This window comes from Ranitomeya imitator, chromosome 5 (assembly GCF_032444005.1).
Source record: "Ranitomeya imitator isolate aRanImi1 chromosome 5, aRanImi1.pri, whole genome shotgun sequence".
Classification (NCBI taxonomy): domain Eukaryota; kingdom Metazoa; phylum Chordata; class Amphibia; order Anura; family Dendrobatidae; genus Ranitomeya; species Ranitomeya imitator.
The window spans coordinates 476,573,339-476,593,223 of record NC_091286.1 but is presented as its reverse complement, the minus strand read 5'-3'; the positions used below and the strand labels follow the sequence as shown (position 1 = coordinate 476,593,223).

The 19,885-nt window shown below is 43.5% G+C and overlaps 1 protein-coding gene across 4 annotated transcripts in view; it reads right to left on the bottom strand.

Moving 5' to 3' along the window:
- The window catches only part of PHC3 (polyhomeotic homolog 3), a 179,695-nt gene that overhangs the window by 27,582 nt on the left and 132,228 nt on the right, over positions 1 to 19,885 (bottom strand). For 3 of the 4 annotated variants that reach the window (XM_069727342.1, XM_069727343.1, XM_069727344.1), the window contains exons 12-14: positions 9,166 to 9,283; positions 5,762 to 5,909; positions 5,466 to 5,679 (exon numbers count right to left, since the gene is read on the bottom strand). In XM_069727342.1, the coding sequence (XP_069583443.1) occupies positions 5,466 to 5,679; positions 5,762 to 5,909; positions 9,166 to 9,283 (480 nt within the window). The remainder of the gene's footprint in view (positions 1 to 5,465; positions 5,680 to 5,761; positions 5,910 to 9,165; positions 9,284 to 19,885) is intronic. The other variant, XM_069727345.1, reaches the window with a different exon arrangement.

The following is a 19,885-nucleotide window of genomic DNA, read 5'->3' as shown; positions in this document are numbered from 1 at the left end:
CGCATAGGGATTGTGATTGTGCTATCAATTTGATTCCTGGTAGTAAATTCCCAAAAGGTCGACTGTTTAATTTATCCGTGCCTGAGCACGCCGCTATGCGCAGTTATGTGAAGGAATCCCTGGAGAAGGGGCATATTCGCCCGTCATCGTCACCATTAGGAGCAGGGTTCTTTTTTGTAGCCAAGAAGGATGGTTCGCTGAGACCTTGTATAGATTACCGCCTTCTAAATAAGATCACGGTTAAATTTCAGTACCCCTTGCCATTGTTATCTGATTTGTTTGCTCGGATTAAGGGGGCTAGTTGGTTCACCAAGATAGATCTTCGTGGTGCGTATAATCTGGTGCGAATCAGGCGAGGAGATGAATGGAAAACTGCATTTAATACGCCCGAGGGCCATTTTGAGTATCTAGTGATGCCATTCGGACTTGCCAATGCTCCATCAGTGTTTCAGTCCTTTATGCATGACATCTTCCGAGAGTACCTGGATAAATTCCTGATTGTGTACTTGGATGACATTTTGATATTCTCGGATGATTGGGAGTCTCATGTGAAGCAGGTCAGAACAGTTTTTCAGGTCCTGCGTGCTAATTCTTTGTTTGTGAAGGGATCAAAGTGTCTCTTTGGTGTGCAGAAGGTTTCATTTTTGGGGTTCATCTTTTCCCCTTCTACTATCGAGATGGATCCTGTTAAGGTCCAAGCCATCCATGATTGGACTCAGCCGACATCTCTGAAAAGTCTGCAAAAGTTCCTGGGCTTTGCTAATTTTTATCGTCGCTTCATCTGCAATTTTTCTAGTATTGCCAAACCATTGACTGATTTGACCAAGAAGGGTGCTGATTTGGTCAATTGGTCATCTGCTGCTGTGGAAGCTTTTCAAGACTTGAAGCGTCGTTTTTCTTCTGCCCCTGTGTTGTGTCAACCAGATGTTTCTCTTCCGTTCCAGGTCGAGGTTGATGCTTCTGAGATTGGAGCAGGGGCTGTTTTGTCGCAGAGAGGTTCTGATTGCTCAGTGATGAAACCATGCGCTTTTTTTTCCAGGAAGTTTTCGCCTGCTGAGCGAAATTATGATGTGGGCAACCGAGAGTTGCTGGCCATGAAGTGGGCATTCGAGGAGTGGCGTCATTGGCTTGAAGGAGCTAAGCATCGCGTGGTGGTATTGACTGATCATAAGAACTTGACTTATCTTGAGTCTGCTAAGCGGTTGAATCCTAGACAGGCTCGTTGGTCGCTGTTTTTTGCCCATTTTGACTTTGTGATTTCGTACCTTCCGGGCTCTAAAAATGTGAAGGCGGATGCTCTGTCTAGGAGTTTTGTGCCCGACTCTCCGGGTTTGTCTGAGCCGGCGGGTATCCTCAAGGAAGGAGTAATTGTGTCTGCCATCTCCCCTGATTTGCGGCGGGTGCTGCAAAAATTTCAGGCTAATAAACCTGATCGTTGTCCAGCGGAGAGACTGTTTGTCCCTGATAGGTGGACCAATAAAGTTATCTCTGAGGTTCATTGTTCGGTGTTGGCTGGTCATCCTGGAATCTTTGGTACCAGAGAGTTGGTGGATAGATCCTTTTGGTGGCCGTCTCTGTCGTGGGATGTGCGTGTTTTTGTGCAGTCCTGTGGGATTTGTGCTCGGGCTAAGCCCTGCTGTTCTCGTGCCAGTGAGTTGCTTTTGCCCTTGCCGGTCCCGAAGAGGCCTTGGACACATATCTCTATGGATTTTATTTCTGATCTTCCCGTTTCTCAAAAGATGTCAGTCATTTGGGTGGTCTGTGATCGCTTTTCTAAGATGGTCCATCTGGTACCCTTGTCTAAATTGCCTTCCTCCTCTGATTTGGTGCCATTGTTCTTCCAGCATGTGGTTCGTTTACATGGCATTCCAGAGAATATCGTTTCTGACAGAGGTTCCCAGTTTGTTTCAAGGTTTTGGCGAGCCTTTTGTGGTAGGATGGGCATTGACTTGTCTTTTTCCTCGGCTTTCCATCCTCAGACTAATGGCCAGACCGAACGAACCAATCAGACCTTGGAAACATATCTAAGATGCTTTGTTTCTGCCGATCAGGATGACTGGGTGTCCTTTTTGCCTTTGGCTGAGTTCGCCCTTAATAATCGGGCCAGCTCGGCTACCTTGGTTTCGCCATTTTTCTGCAATTCTGGGTTCCATCCGCGTTTCTCTTCAGGACAGGTTGAGTCTTCGGACTGTCCTGGTGTGGATACTGTGGTGGACAGGTTGCAGCAGATTTGGACTCATGTAGTGGACAATTTGACCTTCTCCCAGGAGAAGGCTCAACGTTTCGCTAATCGCAGACGCCGTGTGGGTCCCCGACTTCGTGTTGGGGATCTGGTTTGGTTATCTTCTCGTCATATTCCTATGAAGGTTTCCTCTCCTAAGTTTAAACCTCGTTTCATTGGTCCGTATAGGATTTCTGAGGTTCTTAATCCTGTGTCTTTTCGTCTGACCCTTCCAGATTCTTTTTCCATACATAACGTATTCCATAGGTCATTGTTGCGGAGATACGTGGCACCTATGGTTCCATCTGTTGATCCTCCTGCCCCGGTTTTGGTGGAGGGGGAATTGGAGTGTATTTTAGAGAAGATTTTGGATTCTCGTGTTTCTAGACGGAAACTCCAGTATCTGGTTAAATGGAAGGGTTATGCTCAGGAAGATAATTCCTGGGTTTTTGCCTCTGATGTCCATGCTCCCGATCTTGTTCGTGCCTTTCATGTGGCTCATCCTGGTCGGCCTGGGGGCTCTGGTGAGGGTTCGGTGACCCCTCCTCAAGGGGGGGTACTGTTGTGAATTCTGTGGCAGAGCTCCCTCCTGTGGTCACAAGTGGTACTTCGGCTGATTCTCTCTGTGAGCTTCTGTTGGTGGAGGGAAGTGGTACTGCGGCTTCTGAGTTTCCTCCCTCAGGTGATCTGGTGAGGTCGTTAGGTGCTTCTCTACTTAACTCCACCTAATGCTTTGATCCTGGCTTCCTGTCAATGTTCCAGTGTTGGACTTGCTTTTCCCTGGATCATTCCTGTGGCCTGCTGCTCTGCATAGCTAAGTTCTTCATTGCTATTTGTTTGCTATTTTTTCTGTCCAGCTTGTCTAATTTGTTGCTGGAAGCTCTGGGACGCAAAGGGTGTACCTCCGTGCCGTTAGTTCGGTACGGAGGGTCTTTTTGCCCCCTTTGCGTGGTTTTCTTTAGGGTTTTGTGTAGACCGCAAAGTTACCTTTTCTATCCTCGATCTGTTAAGAAAGTCGGGCCTCTCTTTGCTGAATCTATTTCATCTCTACGTTTGTCTTTTCATCTTACTCACAGTCATTATATGTGGGGGGCTGCCTTTTCCTTTGGGGTATTTCTCTGAGGCAAGGTAGGCTTATTTTCTATCTTCAGGCTAGTTAGTTTCTCAGGCTGTGTCGAGTTGCATAGGCAGAGTTAGGCGCAATCCACGGCTGCCTCTAGTGTTATTTGGAGAGGATTAGGGATTGCGGTCTGCAGAGTTCCCACGTCTCAGAGCTCGTTCTATGATTTTGGGTTATTGTCAGATCGCTGTATGTGCTCTGACCGCTATGTCCATTGTAGTACTGAATTGCCTTTCATAACAGTCTCCATGGGAGGCTAGAAGCTGCCACAACTCGATCGCCTATATGTAGTTGAATTACAGCATTGCTATGAGTGCCGACCACAGGGTGGCACTCACAGTAATCCAGCATCAACAACCATAGAGGTCTCAACCTCTGGTCATGCCGACGTACCGCTGACCTCGATCACAGCGATCGTGTATTTCCGGCCCGATGGCCGGAAGCGTGATTTAAATGCCCCTGTCAGAGTTTGACAGCAGTATTTAACTAGTTAATAGGCGCGGGCGGATCACAATTCCGGGCACAGCTGACATGTCGAGGCTATGAGGTGGGCTCACCGCCGGAGGCCACCTCAAAGCGGGGCTTCTGACGTCGGACGTACGATCCCATCCAACGTCAGAAAGGGGTTAAACATGTATTTTTCAAAACATTTTTGCAATGTTTTTTTTGTTCCATATCACAATCTTTGTTAGAAAACAAAAGTATTAATCTTTTTTCAGAGTGGCCTATAGGCTTATTTTAGACTTAAAATTCCTCTCCTTTTGGGAAGAGTTTACAGCAGTTTCCTTATCATCATAGGCAGGATTACACTGACTGGTAACAACTTTATACACAGCTGCTAACAAAGGAACCATTCACCATTTACAATAGGTAACAGCTGACCCTGCTCCTCCTCCCTTCACAATGACCTTTGCACACACTCATTTGAAGCTTCAATACAAAAGATAGCATCTGGGTCTGTTCATTGTGTCTAATGAACAAAACATTGCGAGAAAATAAATAAATTTAACACAAAAACCCAATTTAAATAGTTCCTTTTCTGATGATAGCTTCTTTAAAAGCTTCCTCCAAATACAATAAATAGTTGTCATCTGAAGGCTTGTTCTGCCAACAGTCATGTCTTCCGAATGCCCCTTGAAAAAGGAATGCTTGGTTTGTCTGAGCCCTACTGTGTTCACCATGAGAGAGTCATTGCCAGACTCCTCTGGCACTGGCTTATTGGATGGAGAGCAATGCATATACTATTCGTAATCTGAAGCACGGATTCCTTTGCTCACCATCTCTGCCTTCATCATATGCAGGGAGGCCCTAAAGGTAAGACTGTCAGCAGGTTTGGCTTACAATCTATCGTTTATGGGGGTCTTTAGTCTTCCAGGTGGTGATGAGGGATAAACTGTATTTTTCTACTCACATTTGTAGTAGAGAAAAATTAAAATCTATAAAGACTTTTCCAGTGACAAATCGCCCTCACATTGAACATCTGAAATTAATTATAACTGGGAAAATGAGGAAATTATTATTATTAACTGGGGAAGTGAGAGAAATCTTCAACCTCTATTGAAATAGAAACTCATGCAGTAGCCAGGTAATTACAACAGGGGATCTGCTCTGAGATCCAGACACCAAGGCTAGGATTTGTATTTTCAGAGGTAAGAGCTTCCTCTTTTCAAAGGACTGGTCTCAGACTTTCTGGAGCCAGTGCTCAGTGATGAATATTGGGGTTTGCATTGACCCGTTATTTCGTGGAGATATATTTTTGGCGTGGTAGCGCAGGGATGAACATAATGCATTTACTCACATCACTGCAAGACAAGCCGAATACCTCCAACTTAATATCTGGAAAATGGATGATGCTATCCATGCCATGACAGAAAACAAGATCAGAGAGAACAATATCTCACACCTGGGACCTCCAGGAGCTCGCAAAGATATTCTGAAAGTTGGGGATCTCAATCTTGGGTATCTGCAAAATCACTCCGGTGTCCTCCCTTGACAACACTGCTTAAAATAATGCCTAAACATGTTCTTTTTCGGATTTGTGATGGAAAAGATAACGTAAATTGTATGGCATCATATCCCTATTAGTCATTATGTATAAAACCTAATAAAAATATCTGCAAATACCTGGTAAAGAATATATGAACGCCCACACATCTTCAACTGTCCATAGGGATGGCTCGGTCTGTGCATCAGGTGGTGACTCAGGTGGTGAGGATGCTTTCCTTAATTGAAGACAACGCAATTCTTGCTCCCTCTCACTTTGTCGCCGCAGACGAGTGGTCATACGCATTGGGATGGGATTCTCTAAAGCTTCAGTACATGAATATGAAGTAGGGTGCTGAAAGACACAGGTTCTAGAACTAAACTGACTCAAATAGATAATTTGAGGAATCAATGCTGATAAACTATATATTACTAACCTGTCTTAAATAGTGGTCTCTAATTGATACTCCAGAGCTGTGTGGACGCCTCCCACGTCGGCCTGGAATTCCTTCTGGCTTTCTACTCCATCTGTTGCCTTTTTCAGCCTTGTAAAGCCCATGACGCTTTAAACCGCTTATGTTATACCTTAAATAATTTGTTTTGTTAAGACACATGAGAAATCATTGAAAACATACAGCTAATCCAAGAACTACAAAAAATAGTTTTCCTCTGATTTGATTGCAGCAAGCAGTAAAAGAGCGGCCGCTGATTGACTGCATGGCTCACATGGCATAATGATGTCAGACAAGACATGGCGCCAACATTGATGGAGCAGCACTGACGCAGGAGGTGAGTATATGTTATTTTTATTTTACACAGTGGACTACTTCATTTATAAAAGAGGTTGTCAGGTAGTGAACAATCCCTTTAACGCACACCTCTCTTTAGTTTTTTTCAGGGTGGATAAAAATCAATTCTTTTTAAAAAAAAATCAAAAAAATCGGATTTTTTTTATTTAAATCGGATTTTTTTCAATAAACTGCTTTTTGAGGAAAATATTTTACCATCCAAAGGTTCTTCCATCATGAGATAAAGCGGAGTTGTTTAACTCAGTAGAATAAAGGCTGTATATGTGTAACATTCACAATGCCATGCTCTTCCAGAGGTTTCTGTAGGATTAGTGGGCAGTTTCTCTCCTATATTATCACAGACGCTCGCTTTACTTACGCAGTTCTCAAAACTGAATTTGACTCCGCAGAGGTCCCAGCCTCTTCTTCACGGCAAAAATGTTACAACATGAACAGAGTTGAGAAAAAGACCTTAATCCTATTGTTCTACAAACCTATGAATACAGAATCAACCCCTTCAGTGCCAAGTCCAAGAAGTTAGACAATATGTTTCTGATTGTTTGGAGTGGAATAGATCTGCACAACACAAGAAGAATGTGAATCTAAGTGTGAGGAGGAGGAAGGGCAAGCAGACAAGATAATGAAAGTGAAACTTTGAGCACAATACTGCAGCATAGCCACAGACAGACAAGTCTGGATCTGTTTGTGTGTACGATCTGAGGTTTATTACATTCTTTCCTTATAATGGCAGCAGGCCGTAAAAGAGACCCAGTTTGGGAATATTTTAATGAAGCTCCTTCGCCTATCGGTAAGGCAGGCATGCGTGCAAAATGCAAACGATGCAACAAAGAGATGCAAGGCCTGGTGGCACGAATGAGGCAACATCATGAGAAGTGCGGTGATGAAGATGATGTTGCCTCATTCGCGCCACCAGGCCTTGCATCTCTTTGTTGCATCGTTTGCATTTTGCACGCATGCCTGCCTTACCGATAGGCGAAGGAGCTTCATTAAAATATTCCCAAACTGGGTCTCTTTTACGGCCTGCTGCCATTATAAGGAAAGAATGTAATAAACCTCAGATAGTACACACAAACAGATCCAGACTTGTCTGTCTGTGGCTATGCTGCAGTATTGTGCTCAAAGTTTCACTTTCATTTTCTTGTCTGATTGCCCTTCCTCCTCCTCACACTTAGATTCACATTCTTCTTGTGTTGTGCAGATCTATTCCACTCCAAACAATCAGAAACATATTGTCTAACTTCTTGGACTTGGCACTGAAGGGGTTGATTCTGTATTCATAGGTTTGTAGAACAATAGGATTAAGGTCTTTTTCTCAACTCTGTTCATGTTGTAACATTTTTGCGGTGAAGAAGAGGCTGGGACCTCTGCGGAGTCAAATTCAGTTAGGTAGAAACTTTGATTTAAATCACTGATTTAAATCAAGCCTTACTGACTAGTGATTTAAATCGTGATTTAAATCAGTTAGATTTAAATCAAATCCACCCTGGTTTTTTTAAATTAAATTTTACCGCTGGAGTGGTGCCTCTAATCTAAGTTTTCTACCCCCAGCATGGTAGTTACCAAATGCTGTCTTCATCTGTTACCAGCACCGTTCTTGTTGTCTTTTGCAGTTTGTGACTTGGTGGATCGCACCAGTGTTTGCTGGGAAACCCAGAGATTACTTCTCGATGCAAGTCTACGAGAGCCAGAACGAGGACCTCATAGACTTACACTGAGAGTTTAATCACACCAAAATTGCTCAAGGTTATCAGTAGGGATCAACTAATATTTTAAACCCAATAGACAAAAGGCAAAAAATCCCTTTTTAACAAATGTAAAAGGAAACACAACTTTGAATTGTTAAAGTAAAAAAAAGAGTAACTAGTGCAAATCATATTTTAAGGTGCACATTAAAATTACACTCTGTTCCTTATTAGTCCTACATATGTTTAATGTATTCCAAGTGGTAACATTGCTATGCTAATTGAGTAATTCAATTTTAATATACAAACGGATAGATCTACCTATTTGTAGCTACAATAAGGAACATGGTGTCATTTTAATGTGCACCTTAACATTTGATTTGTCCTAGTTACTCATATTTTTATTTTAACAATAAAAACTTAAGCTTACTTCTGGACTGGTTAAAATGGGATTTTTGGGTCTTTGGCTATTGAATTTCAAAACACTGTGAGCTTATGACCGTTACCTCTGACTTGCAGTTCATCAGAAGCTGCAGCCACAAGATGGAAGAGCGGGACCGGAGTGGCGAAAGGAAGAGCAGAAGACGGTGACTGGTGAATACTAGGGTCAGAGAACATAAGCTAGTGGCACCACTCCAGTGCTGAAGGAAAAAAAAGTAGTGGATTAAGAAATGAAGTTCCGAACCACCTGTTATTCCCACTTTATGACCACAAAAGGAAGAGTTTAAATGAAATGGCCCTCGATAGCCACTCCATTTAAACACCCCCTTACTATGGTTATATAATAAGAAGTCAAAGTGGGGTTAGGGCCCTTGTTCTAGTGATTGGTGACCAGCAAATACACATTTAGGGCCCATTTAACTTTTGCATTTGTGCCTTCATTTTCTAGTTTTTAATGTTTTCCATTTGTGCCTTTTTCTTCTTTTAATTCAGTTAGGCAGCGCTGCTGTTTTTCTGGACAGTGTCAAAAAATCTAGAAAATCATGTTGCTAATTTTCCACCTATAGGAGGAACTCAGCATACAGTAAGAGCATCGATTATGAGAATACAGGTCTTTTTAAAGAGTATCAGTTCAGGCCTTGGGGTCTTAAAGATATTTTTTCACATTGCAGCAGTTGTAACTTTCCTATTTCTATAGTGAATCACCTGTGACTGGTCCAGGTTAGTAAAGGTTACACGGAAACGGAAAATGTTTGTGCTAATTTCACAATTTTCCCCTGAGCCAGTTTAGCTTTATATAGTTTATAAGAAAATAGTAAATTTAAAAAATCAATAGTTTTCACATTTTTTTCTAGGTCATTCTATTAATGAACTAAGTAAAACTATTTCATACAAAACTTGTCACATTACCTTTTTGCACAAGAATGAGAACAAAATCTTCTTGATCTCAAAAACTTGCTTGGATAGTCTGCCTTTCCACAAAATTCACACTCCAACATTTCACATTCCAGTTCATCGACACCTTCTGCTAGAAAAAGAAGAAAACACAATGTTGTACAGCTTACCTTACTTACAAAGCATATATATTTGTCACTAAAGTAGGATGCAAATCCACCAGGCTGGGAAAATGTAATGCAACCATATCCACGAATATTCATCAAGACTTGACACTGCAAACGAAAGTTCAGCTGAAGTGAAAACTGAATCTCTGATCTTCACCTACAAACTCTTATAAGAAGATCAGATATTCAAAAAACACCTATGACCAATGTTCTGTTAAAGGGAACCTGTCACCCCGCCTCCTCTTGCTTCATTAGCACTCCCGGCACCTGCGCTGTAAGTATTTTTTTCCGAGCATGCGCAGTTGCGCTGCCCTTCGTACTTACAGCTCAGGCGCCAGGGACGCTAATGAAGCAAGAGGAGACGGGGCCCGGCGCACACAGGCCCAGAGTGATGGCTGTGCTGCATCTGATAAGGAAGGAAAGTCCCGCCCCTGTGACGATTTCACGGTATGAGGGGGCACATTTTATAAGCGTTTATTTCAGTGTGTGCAGGGAGCATAACTAAAAGAGCAACCTTGTCAGAATGCAGCATTAGTGCTGCACAAGGTGGCTCTTTCAGTTACAAAAGCCTGAGGGGGGTGACAGGTTCCCTTTAAAGCTATGTGGCAGGCAGAGGGCTATAACCACCATGGATATAGTCAAAAGTCCTTTCACTGCACAAACTTAAAAAGGATACAGACAAAAGCACCTCCACTGCACCAGAGATACAGACATAAGCTCCTCCTTTACTAGAGCAACCCACCAGGCATACAGACATATACCCCTTTACTGTACAAGATCATCAGGATTACAGACATAAGACCGTTCACATCACCAGAGCACCAGGGATACAGACATACTGTGGGTGAAGTAAGTATTGAACACGTTACCAATTTTCTAAGTAAATATCTTTATACAGGTGCTATTAACAAGAAATTCTCACCAAATGTCGGTAACAACCCATCCAATCTACAGAGGCAAAGAAAATCAAACCATAAATGTCCATAAATTAAGTTATGTATAATAATGAGAAATGACTCAGGGAAAATTATTGAATACATGAAGAAAGAGAAATGCAAAAAGCCATGGAGACACCAGCTGAAAATCTATTAGGAATTAGAAGCCAATTCTGTAGTAACTGATAAATAATATCAGCTGGTTAAACTGATGGTGTACGAAAAGTGTCTCATTACCAATGTGCCACACAAGAAACATCTCATGATGGGTAAAACCAGTGAAGTGTCTCAAGACCTTCAACACATTATTGTTGCAAAACATACTGATCACAGATCTACTAATCAATTCTTCTGGTTTCAGAAGAATTTCTAAACTACTGAAGGTTCCAGTGAGCACTGTTGGAAAGAACATCATTTCACCATGAGCCGTCCATGTCCAGGTCCTCCCCGCAAGATTTCAGACAGAGGAGTGAAAATAATTATCAGAATATTTTTTCAAGGGCCAAGGACCACTTGAGAAGAGCTATAGAAAGAATCAGGAATCAGCAGGTACAATTGTTTAAAAGAAAACTATATGTAATGAACTCAACCTTCATGGCGTTTGGTGTACGTTAACATGTTCCAATGCAACTCTGCACAGGTTAGTACTTGCATGTTTAGGAGCGGGCTCTTACGCATCCCCACCCATACCTCGTAGTTATTGGTTATTTTTGGTAGAGGATGAATTGTTTTCAGTGAAATCATGTCAGTGGAATTGCACAGTTTTTAAAAAACTGGATTTTTAGCGGGGGACGTAAGTCATCAAATAGCGGGGTTCAAACTACCATCAAATCGTCAAGTTCTTGCAGTTTATTGTCACGACACAGCTGTCGGGTGATTCGGGACCAGGGGCTCCTTTCCAGCCCCTATTTCTAGGGGGTGCCCTAGTTCGCCCTATTCCTCGGGATACTTCAGAAGGTGATGATGCCGGGGCCTTTACCCTTGCCCTGTCTCCTGAGTTAGCCCTCCGTCTGTTCTCTTCCCCCACCCAGGGAAGAAGGGCGCTATTGTGCACCTCAGTACACCGACCCAACAAAAATGGCTAAACAAACAATGATTAAAAGAAAACTCCAGGCATACAAAATATTCACTCACGTACATCAGAGGAATGCAGCGGGGAGTTGAGGTATTAGAAAAAAAACAAAAATAGAGAAAGGAAGGGAATTACCACACTTACAAACCACGCAACAGTCACAGATAACTCCTCCAACACTCCTTTTCATATGAACACCTCTCCCTCCTGAAGCAATGCAGCAAATGCTATCTCTGACAAGGATTTTCATCAGAGCCCAGATGATAAAGGGAACGTGAGTGGCTTATTGAGCTCTGCTGCGAGCTAAGGGCTCTCCAACATGCCTGATTACCCCTGTTATACCAGAAAACTAAAACACCATTAACCCCTTTCTGACTTCGGACGGGACAGTACATCAGAGGTCAGAACCCCTGCTTTGATGCGGGCTCCGGCGGTGAGCCCGCATTAAAGCCGGGACATGTCAGCTGTTTTGAACAGCTGACAGGTGCCTGCAATAGCGACGGGTGGAATCGCGATCCACCCGCCGCTATTAACTAGTTAAATGCCGCTGTCAAATGCTGACAGCGGCATTTAACCGGTGCTTCCGGCCATCAGGCCAAAAATGAGCACATCGCCAACCCTCGTCACATGATCAGGGGTCAGCAATGCATCAGGATAGTAGCCATAGAGGTCCTTGAGACCTCTATGGTTACTGATGCCGGCCTGCTGTGAGCGTCACCCTGTGGTCGGCGCTCATAGCAAGCCTGCAATTCAGCTACATAGCAGCGATCTGATGATCGCTGCTATGTAGCTGAGCCGATCGAGTTGTGCCAGCTTCTAGCCTCCCATGGAGGCTATTGAAGCATGGCAAAAGTAAAAAAAAAAAGTTAAAAAAATGTGAAAAAAATGAAAGTTTAAATCACCCCCTTTCGCCCCATTCAAAATAAAACAATAAAAAAATCAATCCTACACATATTTAGTATCGCCGCGTTCAGAATCGCCCGATCTATCAATAAAAAAAAGGATTAACCTGATCGCTAAATGGCATAGTGAGAAAAAAATTTGAAACGCCAGAATTACATTTTTTTGGTCGCCGCGACATTGCATTAAATAAATAATAATAATAAAGCTGCTAGAATAGCCCAGCCAATCGCCTCACCTGAATCCAATAGAAAATTTATGTAAGGCACTAAAGCTAAGAGTTCACAGAAGGCGCCGAGGAACCTACAGGATTTGACGAGCATGTTTGGAAGAATGCCCTAAAATCACACCTGAGCAATGCATGTGACTAGTTTCTCCATACAGGAGGAGTCTTGAAGCTGTCATCACCAACAAAGGCTTTTGTACAAAGTATTAAATATATTTCACTAAGCAAGTTCAATACTTTTTCATTTTTTTTCATTATTACATGTAACTTAATTTATGGACATTTATGGTTTGATGTCTTTGCCTGTGTAGACTGGATGGGTTGATACCGACATCTGGTGAGAATTTCATGTCAATAGAAATATAGTTATTTATATAATTGGTGACGTGCTCAATACTTTTTACAACTGCTGTAAATCCTTTCAAATCACCAGACCACCAGGGATACAGACATAAACCTTTTACTGCATCAGCCTGCTAGGGATACAGACATGAGCCCCTTCACATCATCAGATCTCCAGTGATACAGACATAAGATCCTTTACTGCACAAGACCACCACGGTTACAGACATAATTCTGTCACATCACCAAACTAGTGTATCACTAGTGATACAGACATAAGCCCCTGTACTGCACCAGCCCGCTAGGAATACACACATAAGCCCTTCATATCACCAGACCTCCAGGGGTACAGACATAAGCCAACGTACTGCAGAAAATCACTAAAGATACAGACATAAGCCCCTTTACTGCACCACACATCCAGGTACACAGACAGAAGCCCCTTTACTGCAGAAGACCACCAGGGTTACAGATATTAGGTCCTTCACATTGCCATACAACCAGGGACACAGACTTGACTTTACCACCTTTACTGCAGAAGACAACCAGGGATCTATATATATATAATTGTCTAAGGGTTTTTCCGTCTGTCTGTCTGTCCTGGAAATCCCGCGTCTCTGATTGGTCGAGGCCGCCAGGCCTCGACCAATCAGCGACGGGCACAGTATCGATGTAGAAATCCCACGTCTCTGATTGGTCGAGGCCGCCAGGCCTCGACCAATCAGCGACGGGCACAGCGATGATGATGTCATAAAGGACATAGAAATCCCACGTTTCTGATTCAGCGACGGGCACAGTATCGACGTAGATGTCATAATGGTTGCCATGACGACAATGATGTCATAAAGATTGCCTCAACCAATCAGCGACGGGCACAGTCTGCCGCGAATTCGCCTCGACCAATCAGCAACGGGCACAGTATCGAATTCTGGAATCATCATTGTCCATATACTACGGGGACATGCATATTCTAGAATACCCGATGCATTAGAATCGGGCCACCATCTAGTACATATATAAGCCCCTTCATATCACAAGACCTCCAGGGGTACAGACATAAGCCCATTTACTGCAGCAGATCACTGGAGATATAGACATAAGCCCCTTTACTGCACCACTAAACCAGGTAGACATACAAAAGCCCTTTTATTGCAGAAGACCACATATATTAAGTCATTTACATCACCAGACATCCAGGGATACAGACATAAGCCCCTTTAGTGTACAAGACCACCAGGGATAGAAACATAAGACATTTCATAACCAGACCACCAGGTATACAGACATAACCTCTTTCACATCCCCAGACCACCAGGGTTATAACCATAAGCCCTTTTACTGCAACATCCCGCTAGGGATACAGACATAAGCACTACATCACCATAAGCCCCTTAACTGCCCCACACAACCAGGCATACAGACAGAAGCCCCTTTACTGAACAAGACCACCAGGGCTACAGACATAAGGCCCTTCACATCACCAGACCACCAGGAATACAGACATAAACAACTTTACTGCAGAAGACAACCAGGGATACAGACATAAGCACCTTCATTGCATCAGACTACTGTTGTGAATTCTGTGGTCGAGCTCCCTCCTGTGGTCACAAGTGGTACTTCGGCTGATTCTATCTATGGGCTTCCGTTGGTGGATATGAGTGGTACTGCGGCTTCTGAGTTTCCTTCCTCAGGTGATGAGGTTAAGTCGTTAGGTGCTGCTCTATTTAACTCCACCTAGTGCTTTGATCCTGGCCTCCAGTCAATGTTCTAGTATTGGTCTTGCTTCCTCCTGGATCGTTCCTGTGGCCTGTCTGCTCAGCATAAGCCAAGTTCTGCTTGTGTTACTTTTGTTCGCTATATTTTCTGTCCAGCTTGCTATATTGGTTTTTCTTGCTTGCTGGAAGCTCTGAGACGCAGAGGGAGCACCTCCGTACCGTTAGTCGGTGCGGAGGGTCTTTTTGCCCCTCTGCGTGGTTGTTTGTAGGTTTTTGTGTTGACCGCAAAGCTATCTTTCCTATCCTCGGTCTATTCAGTAAGTCGGGCCTCACTTTGCTAAATCTATTTCATCTCTGTGTTTGTATTTTCATCTTATCTCACAGTCATTATTGTGGGGGGCTGCCTTTTCCTTTGGGGAATTTCTCTGAGGCAAGGTAGGCTTATTTTTCTTCCTTCAGGGCTAGTTAGTTTCTCAGGCTGTGCCGAGTTGCATAGGGAGCGTTAGGCGCAATCCACGGCTACCTCTAGTGTGGTGTGATAGGATTAGGGATTGCGGTCAGCAGAGTTCCCACGTCTCAGAGCTCGTCCTATGTTTTTTTGGTTATTGTCAGGTCACTTTGTGTGCTCTGAACTTCAAGGTCCATTGTGGTTCTGAATTACCTATTCATAATAGACTACCAAGTATAGAGACATAAGCCCTATTACTAAAGCAGTACAGCAGGGGTACAGACAAAGAAAAAGATTTCTCTATCAGGCATTATGAGGTTTGGCATTACAGAAGTTTGGCAGACAACCAGAAAATGCTACCTACTGCTGCTAAGCAAAAAGGTTTGTGGGACCTTGGTCAAGCAGCTATGTCAGTTGTCCCTGACCACCAGACAAGAGTCCTGTGAACATCCTGCTACCTGCGACATCCCTGGTGCATCTTCTGATTATTATATTGTCACGACATTATACCACAAGTAGCAGAAAGTTTGCAGGGTTCTGGTCCAGTGGCCATAGACTACCGACAAGACCGCAGGACCAGAGTACTGAAAATATTTTTGCTCAGCCCTACTACTTACAGAAATGCAGAGGGCCTATTGTAGTGCAGGAGCAAGGATAATGTTGTGGGCCTGTTTTACAGGTTTTTTTGCAAGGCCTCGTATGTCCAGTTAAGGGTAATACTATTGCTACTGCTTACCCAGACATTTTAGACAATTGTTTTCTTCCAACTCTATGAAGACCCTTTCCTTTGATTAACATGACTGCCTCTGTGTACAAAGAGAGCTCTATAATGACAGGGTTTTACAAGTTTGGTGTGGAGGGTCTTGAAAAGATGCACAATGCACACATGTCTGGTCTCACACATGTTCTTTTGGATAAATGGGTACAATTTCCAAAAGACACATTAAAGTCTTATGACAAGCTTTCCTAGAAGTGTCAAGACTGGCATAACCACAAGAGGAGGTCCAACTACATAGTAATGCCTATGGATTTGGACTAGGATGTCTGATATGCTCATATAGGTTCACATACTTTTAGTAACAAGTGTGACTAGTAGTGATGAGCGAGTGTACTCGTTGCTCGGGTTTTCCAGAGCATGCTCGGGTGACCTCCGAGTATTTATGACTGCTCAGACATTTCGTTTTCATCCCGGCAGCTGAATGAATTACAGCTACTAGCCAGGCTGAGTACATGTGGGGGTTGCCTGGTTGCTAGGAATCCCCACATGTAATCAATGAAGCAAGTAAATACTCGGAGGTCACCCGAGCATGCTCTGGAAAACCCGAGCAACGAGTACACTCGCTCATCACTAGTGACTAGTTTTATGTACAGGTGCTTCTCACAAAATTAGAATATCATCAAATAGTCAATTTATTTCAGTTCTTCAACACAAAAAGTGAAACTCATATTATATAGAGTCATTACAAACAGAGTGATCTATTTCAAGTGTTTATTTCTGTTAATGTTGATGATTATGAAAACCCTAAAGTCATTCTCTCAGTAAATTAGAATAATTAACAAAAAACACCTGCAAAGGCTTCCTAAGTGCTTAAAAAGGTCTCCAAGTCTGTTTCAGTAGGCTCCACAATCATGGGGAATACTGCCGATTTGACAGATGTCCAGAAGGCAGTCATTGACACACTCCACAAGGAGGGTAAGCCACAAAAGTCATTGCTAAAGAAGCTGGCTGTTCAGAGTGCTGTATCCAAGCATATTAATGGAAAGTTGAGTGGTAGGAAAGTGTGGTAGAAAAAGGTGCACAAGCAACCGGGATAACCGCACATTGAAAGTATTGTTAACAAAAAGGACATTCAAAAATTTGGGGGAGATTCACAAGGAGTGGACTGCTGCTGGAGTCATTGCTTCAAGAGCCACCACACACAGACATATCCAGGACATGGACTTCAAGTGTCACATTCCTTGTGTCAAGCCACTCATGACCAATAGACAACGCAAGAAGTATCTTACCTTGGCCAAGGAGAAAAAGAACTGGACTGATGCTCAGTGGTCCAAGGTGTTGTTTTCAGATGAAAGTAAATTTTGCATTTCATTTGGAAATCAAGGTCCCAGAGTCTGGAGGAAGAGTGGAGAGACAGACAATCCAAGCTGCTTGAGGTCTAGTGTGAAGTTTCCACAGTGATTGTTTGAGGAACCATGTCATCTGCTGGTGTAGGTCCACTGTGTTTTATCAAGTCCAAAGTCAGCGCAGCCATCTACCAGGAAATTTTAGAGCACTTCATGCTTCCCTCTGCCGACAAGCTTTTTTGGAGATGGAAATTTCATTCTCCAGCAGGACTTGGCACCTGTCCACACTGCCAAAAGTACTAATACCTGGTTTAAAAACAACAGTATCACTGTGCTTGATTGGCCAGCAAACTCGCCTGATCTTAACCCCATAGAGAAGCTATGGGGTACTGTCAAGAGGAAGATGAGAAACACCAGACCCAACAATGCAGATGCGCTGAAGCCTGCTATCAAAGCAACCTGGGGTTCCTTAACACCGCAGCAGTGCCACAGGCTGATCGCCTCCATGCCACGCCGCATTGATGCAGTAACTGATGCAAAAAAAGCCCCAACCAAGTATTGAGTGCATTTACAGAACATATATTTCAGTAGGCCAATGTTTCGGATTTTAAAATCATTTTTCAAGCAGGTGTTATAAAGTATTCTAATTTACTGAGATAATGACTTTTGGGTTTTCATTGGCTGTAAGCCATAATCATCAACATTAACAGAAATAAACACTTGAAATAGATTACTCTGTAATGACTCTATATAATATATGAGTTTCACTTTTTGTATTGAAGAACTGAAATAAATTAACTTTTTGATGACATTCTAATTTTGTGACAAGCACCTGTATGTAAATGACCTATTTTTTTTAGGCTAGTTTCTTAAAGAGAAATATGGAGTGTAATTTTTTAATCTACCTCTAGCCAAAAATAAAAGATCCAAGTCATTCCAATCTGCTAATTATGTCAGGGTGGGCCAACAATTTGATATATATGGAGGCCTCAAACTCTACCTCAATGGCAGATTTCTTTACATTCTTTTGCAATTCACTGTTTCTGGTTTAGGAAAAAAGTTTACCAATGTTTGCACAGGTATATTAGAAAAAGAAGAAATAAAGCAAGTACACCCCCTACCCTCTCTCCAGAATCAGCCCCCTGTAGTGTTTAATCTATATCCTGCTCCTGTACCTACAGGTACCGTCACACTCAGCGACGCTGCAGCTATATAGACTACGATCCGACCTAAACTAGATCGCTGGAGCGTCGCTGTTTAGGTCGCTGTAGAGACGTCAAACACAGCAACTCCAGAACGATGCAGGAGCGATCCAGTGACGTAACGGCGACTCACTTCTCGTTCTCGCTGGTTGTTAGCTCCATGTCAAACAGCCGGAGTGTACCGATCCGACACACATCTAGGGGCATTGCAGCGTAGCCAGATAGGCGTGTTTCTCCACAGGGAGACACCCAGGATATGACGTCCCGGAATATAAACCGCGACTTTCCAGCGATTCAGTCTTTCCATATTTTTTGAGAGCTGCGTCTTCACGTTCTGCCTTTCCAGCGTCCTGTCCGGAACGACCCTCCGCCAGCTACGATCCTCTTCTCCCGGGAGTGTCCTGTCCGGAACGCCATACTCGGTATACTGCAGGCATCTTCATCGGTTCTTTTCTTGCTCATCAACGGTGTGAAATATCTTTGAGTTGTTGTTTGTTTCTTCTGTGTATAGTTATGGCTATGCAGCAATGCTTATCTATGTACTTGGTAAAATGATGTATAAAACATCTCTGGCAGCCATCTTGTGCATCTGGCAAGCGGACGCACAAGATGGAGGCACTTTAGGATACAAACTCTTTTGCGCTGGCTGCCATTTTGTGCGCACACTGTATGGAAAGGTAAACCAACTCTTTTGTGTCTGCCTTGGCTTGGCTGGCCCTGGCCTGGTCCGCTAGTTAATTAAATCAGCACACAACATAACGGTAATATAACACATTTATATTTAAGAACTATAAAATAAAATTAAAAAAAAATCAAAACCTCCCACGGCGGTGGGCCAAGAGATGTCGCAGCGTGCGTCCCTGCTGCTTTATCTGCTGCGCTGCAGTCTTCTTCAGGCGCTTCTGCCTGGACAGCAGCTCTTTCATGGTGGGAGTTTCTGTGGATAAAAGAGGTCGGAGAACGGACGGTGATTACGCTGCAAATACGGCATGTGTGAACATACCCTGAGATTTACTACACACTCAATTTTGTCCTGTCACAGAGGGCGAGAACGTTTTTTTTCTCGCTGTCATATGTGACATCCCACCGATAACCCCTCCCACTGTCTGTATACTTACGGAGAAGGGATGCCGGTTGCTCATCCCCGGAAGAGCTGCTGATCTCCCAACCCCTTGCTTGTGCCGCACCAAATAAGGAAGCAAATACATATCGGGTTAACAATTGAACACACTGTGGGGAACCGCTCGCAGTTTTGGTCACTTACCAATTGAGCCACTGCTCGCCTCTGGGGAGAACACCGCTGACCCGTGGGAAGAAGGCGAGTGGCAGAAGGGAGGTGTTGACGATGGTGGAGGGGTGCTACCGCGCCTGGTCCTTACTGCATCTGTAATGTATACAATATTTCAGCTCCCCTCTAATGTCCCATATGCAGTAATAAAATCGCAACGAATGATGGTTAACATACGTGACGGCCCGGGCTGTGGGGTGCCGCTGGTGGCGGATGAAGGGCCAGTGCTGGCAGGTGACGACCCCTGTTGCCGGCGCCATCTCTCTACACAAAAATTAAAGAACCGCAATGTTTAGACACCAAAAGTACAGGGCTCCAGACTAAAAAAAAATACCTAGGCGCCATTGGCAGCAAAAGTTAGTAGCCAAATGAAATT